This window comes from Amyelois transitella, chromosome 19, assembly GCF_032362555.1.
Source record: "Amyelois transitella isolate CPQ chromosome 19, ilAmyTran1.1, whole genome shotgun sequence".
In the NCBI taxonomy this organism is placed as follows: domain Eukaryota; kingdom Metazoa; phylum Arthropoda; class Insecta; order Lepidoptera; family Pyralidae; genus Amyelois; species Amyelois transitella.
This window is the reverse complement of record NC_083522.1, coordinates 8517455-8527930: the sequence shown is the minus strand read 5'-3', so window position 1 is coordinate 8527930 and position 10476 is coordinate 8517455. Positions and strand designations below refer to the sequence as shown.

The window sequence follows — 10476 nt, the reverse complement described above, 5'->3', positions numbered from 1 at the left end:
AAAATTAGGAATTCGTCACGATCGTCTATGCAGACGTGCGCAGATCTATATAGTCAAAACTGCAATAATACGTTTGAAAATTACATAACCATTAAGGGAAATAAAAATTAATTAATGTTCATGAATTAATTTTGAACTTGAATGTACGAAGGTTGGATTAATAGATTTATGTGAATTTTAATAACTATAACTAAATACTATAACCAGAGAGCTGACTAGGATCAGATGCCAGGATGGTAGCGTTGTGAAAGGAGAAGAATGTGTACTAAAGATATGGAAGGACTATTTTGAAAGTTTATTTGAAAAAAAGGAAGGAAATAAGAAAGATTTCTGCTATAGCGAAGAAAAAGAGAATGAGATGGAAGGCGAAATTGAAATGTTCGAAATTGTGGAAGCACTTAAGAGTATGAAAGCGGGAAAGGCTGCTGGGTGTGATAGAGTGTCGGTCGAGATGCTTAAAGCAGGAAAAGGCGTAGTAGCTAGTCAGTTGTACTGCCTTTTCAATTTGTGTTGGAGAAGCGGCCGAGTACCAAAAGATTGGTGTAAGGCTGTTATCGTGCCACTTTACAAAGGAAAAGGGTCACAGCTGGACTGCAAAAATTATCGTGGTATAAGCCTGCTTAGCGTCGTCGGCAAATTGTATGCTAAGGTATTGATTAATAGAGTCAGGAATGAAACTGATGACAAAATATGGGATGCTCAAGCGGGATTTCGAAAGGGAATGGGATGTACTGATCAGGTCTTTTCCTTGCGGTGCATAGCCGAAAAGTTTTTGGCCAAGAGTCAAAAAGTCTATTGCACATTCGTAGATCTGGAAAAGGCCTATGACAGAGTTGAGAGGAATGAATTGTGGTCAGCACTTTCTATGCATGGGGTGAGCAGTCTCTTGATACGAGCACTGAAATCCTTATATGAGGATTCGAGTGCTTGTGTCAGGATAAACGGAGCGCACACTGAGTGGTTTAAGATTGAGAAAGGCGTTAGGCAAGGATGTGTTGCGTCACCGTGGCTGTTCAACCTATTTATGGATAGCTGTTTGACAGATTTGAAAGAGTCTAAAAGTGGATTAAGGATGAATGAGTTACTCGTCAAATGTCTGCTCTATGCCGACGATCAGGTTATACTGGCGTCATCAGCGGAGGAGTTACAGGAGATGGTAAACTGTATGCATGAAGCTTTAAAAGAGAAAGGAATGAAAGTGAACGTAAGTAAAACTAAAACACTGGTTTTTGAAATGGAGAAAGAAATGACAGCATGTAATATTTTGATTGGAGGAGAAAAAGTGGAGCAAGTGAAAGAGTTTGTATATCTAGGATCAAAGTTTACATCAGATGGCAAGTATGATAGTGATATTGAAAGGAGAGTGAACGCGGGGAACATGGTGAATGGAGCTTTGCATGCCTTTATGAGCAGTCAGAAACTATCCAAAAAGGCTCGACTGGCTGTGCACAGGGGCGTGTTGGTCCCGACATTAATGTATGGGAGTGAAAGTTGGGTATGGCAAAAGAAGCATGAAAGCAGAATAAATGCAGTGGAAATGAGAGCGTTAAGGAGTATGATGGGTGTGAAATTGAGTGACAGGATAAGGAACAGCGTGATAAGGGAATGTTGTGATGTGAAAGAAGATGTAGTTACAGGAATAGAAAAGGGTATGTTAAGATGGTTCGGTCATGTGGAGAGGATGAATGAAAGCAGGTTGACTAAGCAGATATACAAGGAGAGTGTGGAGGGAAAGGTCGGAGTGGGAAGACCTAGACGAACGTATCTTGATCAAATTAAGGACGTCCTGGTAAAGGGTCAGGTCAAAAGTACCCGAAACCGCCGAGCTTGTATGAAGAGAGTTATGAATGTGGACGAAGCGAAAGAAGTATGCAGAGATCGTGGCAAGTGGAAAGAGGTAGTCTCTGCCTACCCCTCCGGGAAAGAGGCGTGATTTTATGTATGTATGTATGTATGTATGTGAATTTTATAGTTATTTATATTATTACACAAAATTAAGACATTTCCTTGTTACCACGTTCATCTGCACAGGTTGCGGAGGTCAGACCTCAGTCGCAACGTATATCCAATCCTGACTAAACCGTAGTCATCCTACAAATATTATAAATGCAAAAGGTTGTACGTCAGGATGTCAGTATGGATGTTTGTTACTCTTTCACGCAAAAACTACTGAACCGATTACGATGAAATTGGGTATGTAGGTAGCTGAAGACCCAGAATAACATATAGGCTTTTTATCCCGGAGAAGGGTTGAAAAAAGCGGGAAATTTTCCGGTTTTTTTCAAATTCCCTCGTTTTTATTCAAGTTTTTTACGAAAGTTTCAAGAAAGATAAGAATGAAATATTTCATGTTTTTTATTAATAAAACGGAAAAATATAAAAAGAAACGGAAAAATACGATAGGAAAAGTATTGATTACCTTACAATATGCATCATTGTTTCAAAATTTGGTAATTATACATAGAATATATATTTAGTTCTTCAATTGTTTTTTTCTTATTTTTCGAAACAAACGACGAAAATTTCAATAAAACCGTTTTTTCCCCAAGGTTTTATTCTGATATATTTCAATGTAACAAACCAATAAAACGGTAAAAAACGAAAAAACGTTTCTTTCACCGAAAAAAACAATTTGTTTCTTTCGGAATTTTCAACGCTATCCCGGAGTTACCTCGGGATTGATAGGGTTTCCATGCGGACGAAGTCGCGGGCGGCCTCTAGTAGTATCATAAAGGAGACTCCCCGTTATATCTCTGTCTGTATGTATGCGCTAATCTCGGAAAGTTGAGTACGGATTTTGTTTCTGTTTGTTATGTTGGAAAAAAGAATTTTTGAGGAAAGTTAATATATATAAAACTGGGGCGGGTCGCTAGTCTTAATAATTAAAGAATGACTGTATTAATATTTTTTAATATTTAATGGCGAAGTAAGTATAGGTATTATTAGAATATAATCTGATGAGTGAAAGAGACGCATGAGTCGGATGTCTGTGTCGTTGATTTATGGTTAACAGCTTTGAGACTATAATTTTAAATTAAGCGGTGATTTTATTAGATAATTTGTAGGTCCTCTTTAGTCACCGGCTGTATCGAATAACATAATAATAATCAGACGTAGTCAAAAAATGAAGACAACCTTGGGATTTTTCTTATAGGCGACGGGCTAGCAACCTGTCACTATTTGAATCTCAGTTTTATCATTAAGCTTAACAGCTGAACGTGGCCTGTCTGTCTTTTGAGACTGCTGGCTCTGTCTAACCCGCAAGGGATATAGACGTGATTGCAGGTATTAAGAATTCTAAGATAATTTTCTAAGATCGGAAGAAAAAAGTATGTGCCGGTGCGGCCTATAAACGCCTTTTACTACGTCAATGGGAACGAGATGGAGTGATATCCTTTACTTTTTTTATTTTATTGGTGCCGGGAACCACAATGCACATATAATATAACAAAAATTTTACAAAATTAAGATTAAACGGCCGCACAAATAATTAGGAGCTATGTCGTATGACAATGTATGTCCGAATGATAAATCAACAATAATAATTTTGTTCGATGTTCGTTGAATTGTGAACAATGTTGTTTCTTCGAATTTGAAACAATTACTTTAAACTCATAAGTTCATTGCTCTACAGTCAGGGGCAGATGTACATCTAAATATACACAGGACAAATTACACATATTGAGTTAGCCTCGAAGTAAGTTCGAGACTTGTGTAACGAGATTCTAACACAACGATCAACAATGTTTATCCCTTGCTGGGAAGACAGAGCCAACAGTCTTGAAAAGAGATAATGGCCACGTTCAGCTGTTTGGCTTAATGATAGAATTGAGATTCAAATAGTGGCAGGTTGCTAGCCCATCGCCTAAAAGAAGAATTCCAAGTTTATTAGCCTATCCTTTATCGCCTTTTACGACATCTATGGGAACGAGATGGAGTGATCCTATTCTTTTTTTTTTATTTGTGCCGGGAACCACACGACACAGCAGTAATTGAGTATTACGTTCCGTATAAAAGCAAATCCAGTCATAGTTTGTATTGTATGGCTACAGCCGATAATCTTCCGACAAGATCCGTTACTGGGACTTTAATTACATATACGGTACAGTTACACGGCCAATATAATATCTTATTAGCTATAATAATTCTGTATGTTTGGTCCGTATGTCTGTGGTATCTAATAGGTATTACATCCTTCTTCTCATATAGTTTTCAGCAAATATATTTCTTCTATAAAAATATCTTAACATTTGCACCAATTAACATGATGTCAAAAACTGTGGCCTATTATTTACCTAACAAATTATAACATCAGTTTCGTGAATCACACACATGCAAAATTCAATGAAATTACTTAAAAATTCGCAAGCAAACTCGGGTTGTCACAATGTATTCAGACTGCAGTCGATGCCTGCCTAGCTTTTGTACAAGTTAGTCAGACTTTTATAGTGGGACTCAAAGCAATGATTGCGTTGTGTTCAGTGTTATTGAGTTTTATGATTTTTTACGAAGGATTTTGCAAACAAGTGAGTATTTTTTATTTTATATCTATACAAGCTGTTGCTCGCTGCTCCGCCCGCTTTAAAACTTAAATTCCCGTTCCCGTAGGACTTTCCAGAAAATGTCTAAGTTACTTCTTAAAGTCTTCGCTATCTTTGTGCCTTTATCAAAATCAAAAATCAAAAAGAAATCGGTCTAGTAGTTTTTGAATACATTTGTTTCAAACAAAAACACAAACTTTTGGTTGACTGGAAGAAATCCCATTGGGGATAAGTTGTACATATTCTTCTAAATCCAATAACTGTTTAGTAATTTGTTATATTTATTTTTATGTGCAATAAAGAGTTTACAGACAAACAAATGTTATAAATTGTACCCTATATGATGACCAGGGTCCATATCTTTAGTAGTACAACAAAAGCTTTATCAAAAAACATATATAGACAATGTTTTTTACTCTTATTCTAGTATTCGCCTTCGTTTATAATTATTCAATGTTGAAGACACAATTTTTTATTATATTATGACTTCACTAACGTAGGTATGACCGAAATATTTACTGGTCCACTGCGGAAAGCTTAGCAACACTCTGTATGTCCCAAATTTCAGTCAAAGTCTGTCTAGTTATTAATGTCAGCTGAATATAATCCATCGTGGTACAATTTGGCACAGATGTATTTTTATTTCCTGAAATTCTCACTGTAAATAAGCCCAAGACAAAAGCTAGTTAGTAATTTGTACCTATTCATTTTTTGCAGAGATTTGCCGCCAACCACGCCAATGACAACTCCGTACGATATTTCGAGAAATATCCAAACATTACTATACCAATAATGATACATTTCGACAAAGCGTTAACACTGAGGATGCGGAAATCACAGCCGCACAAAATGAAAATCAACGTGAAGATTTTATCGAAAAATTTATTGAAAAAAGTCGAGAACATATTTCGAAGGCCATTTTTGAATCAGAGGGTGAAATTTAAGTTATTAGAAGCAAGAAATTTGAAAAGAAGAATTGTTAATGATACTAATGTATCTATATATCTGAAAAGATACTGTAAATGGCAAGGGGAAAGGAAAAGATTGAGGAAAAAGAGTTATTTTTCAGTGCTTCTAACGGGTCTAGATGTGTATTATTTGAATAAAGGCAGGAAGGTTTGGACTAGTACAGGTAACTATTTACATACATACATACATATAATCACGTCTATATCCCTTGCGGGGTAGACAAAGCCAACAGTCTTGAGCGGACGGATAGGCCACGTTCAGCTATTTGGATTTAAGATAGAATTGAGATTTGAATAGTGACAGGCCTATCGCCTAAAAAAAGAATCTCAAGTTTGTTAGCCTATCCCTTAGTCGCCTTTTACGACACCCATGGTAAAGAGATGGAGTGATTCTATTCTTTTTTGTATTGGTGCCGGGAACCACACGGCACTATTTATATTTATGTCAAATATGAATTTGGAGTGTTGATTTATTAACTTATTTAAAAAAAATCGTACCTACTAGTGTATTATTTATATCTACTAGACTACCTGCGATTACTGTTACGAATGAAACCCTGTCAATTTCCGTTCTCGCGGGAATTTCTGAATGTTCAAAACCAGGCCACATAAGGAACTTATACTAAATTTTAAATCTCGAGATCCAGCGGTTTGGGCTGTGCTTTGAATCCGTTGAGGAAGTTCCTAGAGAAAAAAAGGTTGGTTGGCACTGTCCTTCCCTATTTATATCTTCAAAAGTTTAAGCTTAACTGTGGATGGCATAAGGTCCAACACCTTAACTGTGGATGGCATAAGGTGCAACACCTTAACTGTGGATGGCATAAGGTGCAACACCTTAACTGTGGATGGCATAAGGTAGTTCACTGCGGTGCTGAAATATGAGATCCTCCTGTGTGAAACACAAATAACATATATCCTAACCTATAGATAGATAGATAGATAAAACTCTTCATTGCACCATAAGAGTAAAACATACAAAACAACATAAAACAGATAGGGATGGTACAAAGGCGGACTTATCGCTAATGCAATCTCTTCCAGTCAACCTTTGGGTGGAAGGAAACCAAACAGAAGATTGGCGTTGGCGCAGAGCAAGATAAATAAATCTTTAAACATAATAAAATGCACAAAGAATATACCTTGGACTTAAAACTCGAAATTCCCGCTCTAATTTGAATTGATTTATTACATTGTATTTATAAACTACTAGCGGACCCGACAGACTTCTTTCTGTCAAATAAAGATTTGTAATGTAGCTGTATTTTGTTCTTGCCTGTTTTATAATCGGAGCAAAAAATTTAAATTTAAAATTTTAATATAATTGAATTTGAATTTTGTACAGCGATAATAAAGTGCAATTTAACTGACGTTTTGAACACATTTACAGTGCTTAGACAACAGTGGACTTTATACAAAAGCTATAGGGCTCATATTGACTCTACGTTTTAGTAAGAAAACGATTGTATAGTAAAAATAATAGGGCTGATTTTAGGGTTTTTCTCCCCGTAAAAACCATTCTCAAAATTAAAAAAAGAATTGGCGTTGTTGAGTTATACGCTTACCAACACATTCTGCGATTCATTTTTATATGATAGATGATCTAAAATCAGTTAACTCGATGCATTCGAAATAATTAATATTTTTTTTAGCCATTACTATTATGAAACAAATGAGGTTGCATTTTTAAATTGTGATCACCGAACTGTGCTAAAGGAAATAATTATTTTCAATTACTATACTTAACATATAAGAACCACTATCATAGCTTTGACCGCCCAAAAGGTTTATTAATTTCAAAGCTTACCTTCTTTATATTTTGGACTTAGATAACATACATACGTCTATATCCCTTGCGGGGTAGACAGAGCCAACAGTCTTAAAAAGACTGATAGGCCACGTGCAGGTGTTTGGCTAAATGTTTCAATTGAGATTCAAATAGTGAGAGGTAGCAACCTGTAACTATTTGAATCTCAATTCAAACATTAAGCAAAACAGGTTAAGAATCTAAGGGTTAGCAAGCCCATCGCCTAAAAGAAGACTTAAGCCTATCTCTTAGTCGCCTTTCACCACGGGGAAGAGATGGAGTAGTCCTAACGTCCATGGGAAAAAGATGGAGTCCTATACTTTTTTCTATTGATGCCGGGAACCACACGGCCCTAGACTAAGACGGCTTAGATAATGATTCCCTAATAATATTTCAGGACGCAGCTACAAGGGTGGAGTCTGCAGCGCCTATCACAGTTGTACACTTTTAGAATGGAAAGGAAGAAATGTTGATTTTCTGCTCGCTCACGAAATTGCACACAGGTATACAAAATTATTATTAATTTCTATTTACACACACACACAATCACGTCTATATAGATATATATCCCTCGCGGGGAAGACAGAGCCAACAGTCTTAAAAAGACTGATAGGCCTCGTTCAGCTGTTTGGCTAAATGATAGAATTGAGATTCAAATAGTGACAGGTTGCTAGCCTGTCGCCTAAAAGAAGAATCCCAAGTTAACAAGCCTATCCCTTAGTCACGTCTATATCTCCTGCGGGTTGGACAGAGCCAACAGTCATCAAAAGACTGAAAGGACACGCTCGGCTACTTGGCTTTCAAAGATTTTCAGATTTAAATGAGTGGAAGGTTGCAAGCTCATCGCCTAAAAGAGGAATCTGAAGTCCTAAATCTTAGTCCCTATTACTTAGACAACAGAGTCACTTTTAAAGAATACACAGCTGCAGGATTTGAATCTGTGAATAAAGCTATAATAATTGGCCACTAACGCTCTGAAATTATTACATATATACATACATATAATCACGTCTATATCCCTTGTGGGGTAGGTAGAGCTAACAGTCTTGAAAAGACTGATAGGCCACGTTCAGCTGTTTGGCTAAATGATAGAATTGAGATTCAAATAGTGACAAGATGCTAGCCCATCGTCTAAGAGAAGAATCCCAAGTTTATAAGCCTATCCCTTAGTCGCCTTTTAGAACATCCATGGGAACGAGATGGAGTGGTCCTATTCTTTTTCTTTATCGGTGCCGGGAACCACACGGCATATCAGAAATTATTATTTTCATGTTATCATTGACTGATTTTTTGCAGTCTCGGAGTCCGCCATGACAGCCAACCTCGTTGTTCGAAGAACAAGTACATTATGGGTCAAAAATATGACCCTTTGAGAAACCCTGATACCTGGTCGATATGCAGTCGACGGGATCTCCAAGAGTTTCTCATGTGAGCAAGTATTAATTTCTATGCAAAGAATAGGGCCGCTCCGTCTCTTTCCCATGGTTGTCGTTAAAGTTGACTAAGGGTTAGGCTTATAAACTTGGGATGCTTCATTTAGGCGACGGACTAGCAATCTTTTTAAATCTCAATTCTATCACTAAGCCTAACAGCTGAAAGTGGTTTCAGTCCTTCAAGACTGCTGGTTCTATCTACCCCGCAAGGGATGTAGACGTGATTATATGAATGAATGAATTATTATGCGTTAAATTTTCTAAGCAGATATAGAAGGAGAGTCTGAAAGGTTGGAGTGGAAAGGTTTAGACGAACGTACCTTGATCAAATTACATCTCCCTCGGACAGAAACAGACGTCTTGGCGCAAGGTCAGGTCAAGATCTTATCAAATACCCGGAACCGATGAGTTTGCATGACCAGAGTTATGAATGTGGATGATATGAAAGAAGTACCTATACAGGGATCGTGGAAAGATGTAGTTATTCTAAAGTACCTAATACTGATAAACTTATGTACCAACATTATATTTATTGTGTGGTTCCTGGCACCGATACAAAAAGAATAAGACCACTCCATCTCTTTCCCATGGATATCGTAAAAGGCGACTAAGGGATAGGCTTACAAAATTGGAATTCTTTTTTTTTTAGGCGATGGGCTAACTAACTGTCACTATTTGAATCTCAATTCTATCATTAAGCCAAATTGCTGAACGTGGCCTATCAGTATTTTTAAGACTGTTTGCTCTGTCTACCCCACAAGGGATATAGACGTGACCATATGTATGTATGTATATTTTTTTGTATTATGTTGTTAATTCTTTTTTTTTTCAGGAGTAAAGAATCTTTGTGCCTAAGAAGAGACTTCAAAGTATGATTCTTTTTTTTTTAATTTAATGACAAGGCCAGGTTGCTCGTAATTAAGCACAGAAGAAAACATTTTACAGAACAGGCGTCAACACGAGTAATGATCATGACTATATATAAAAAAAAAGGAATGTTTGATTGATAAAAAATCAGAGCACAGTTTATTTATTAAAAACTTAATTGCACAAAAAAAAATGTGCAAAGGGCGGACTTAATGCCGTTTGGCATTCTCTACCAGTCTACCAGCTGACCAAACGGAATAACTTTCAGTTTTACTATGAATATGGCATTTGATTAATATTATATTGTTGTTTTGATATAGTTAACACTATTTGTTAAACTTCAACTAAAAAACGAAGTAGGTACTAAAATAATAAATCACGAATGTTATACCTATATTTTAATTCCATCATTAAACCATCCAATATACCTTGGTTTTAAAGTTTTGTGACTTTTGTCTCTGTCCACCCCGGAAGAAATAAAGACTTGATAATTACAGTGTGCTAGGTATGTCATTCCGAGCACTAAATATCATGATCATAGATATCCTCCTAAAGAGAAGCTACTGCCTATCACTACGATTCATGAGTAAGTAAAAAAGATAATATACATACATACATATAATCACGTCTATATCCCTTGCGGGTTAGACAGAGCCAACAGTCTTGTAAATACTGATAGGCCACGTTCAGCTATTTGGCTTTAAGATAAAATTGAGATTCAAATAGTGACAGGTTGCTAACCCATCGCCTAAAGAAGAATCCCAAGTAGGTACCTATGTAAGCCTATCCCTTAGTCGCCTTTTACGACATCCATGGGAAATAGATGTAGTAGTCCTATTCTTTTTTGTATTGGTGCCAGGAAC

General features: G+C 36.6%; 1 protein-coding gene across 1 annotated transcript; it reads left to right on the top strand.

Moving 5' to 3' along the window:
* Positions 1–4423: 4423 nt before the first annotated feature.
* On the top strand, positions 4424–9886 carry LOC106140200 (A disintegrin and metalloproteinase with thrombospondin motifs 19). The gene is made up of 5 exons (XM_013341763.2): positions 4424–4526; positions 5259–5673; positions 7711–7816; positions 8610–8741; positions 9579–9886. The coding sequence occupies exons 1-5, from the start codon at positions 4464–4466 to the stop codon at positions 9619–9621; spliced, it is 759 nt and encodes a 252-aa protein (XP_013197217.1). The 5' UTR covers positions 4424–4463; the 3' UTR covers positions 9622–9886.
* Positions 9887–10476: the final 590 nt, after the last annotated feature.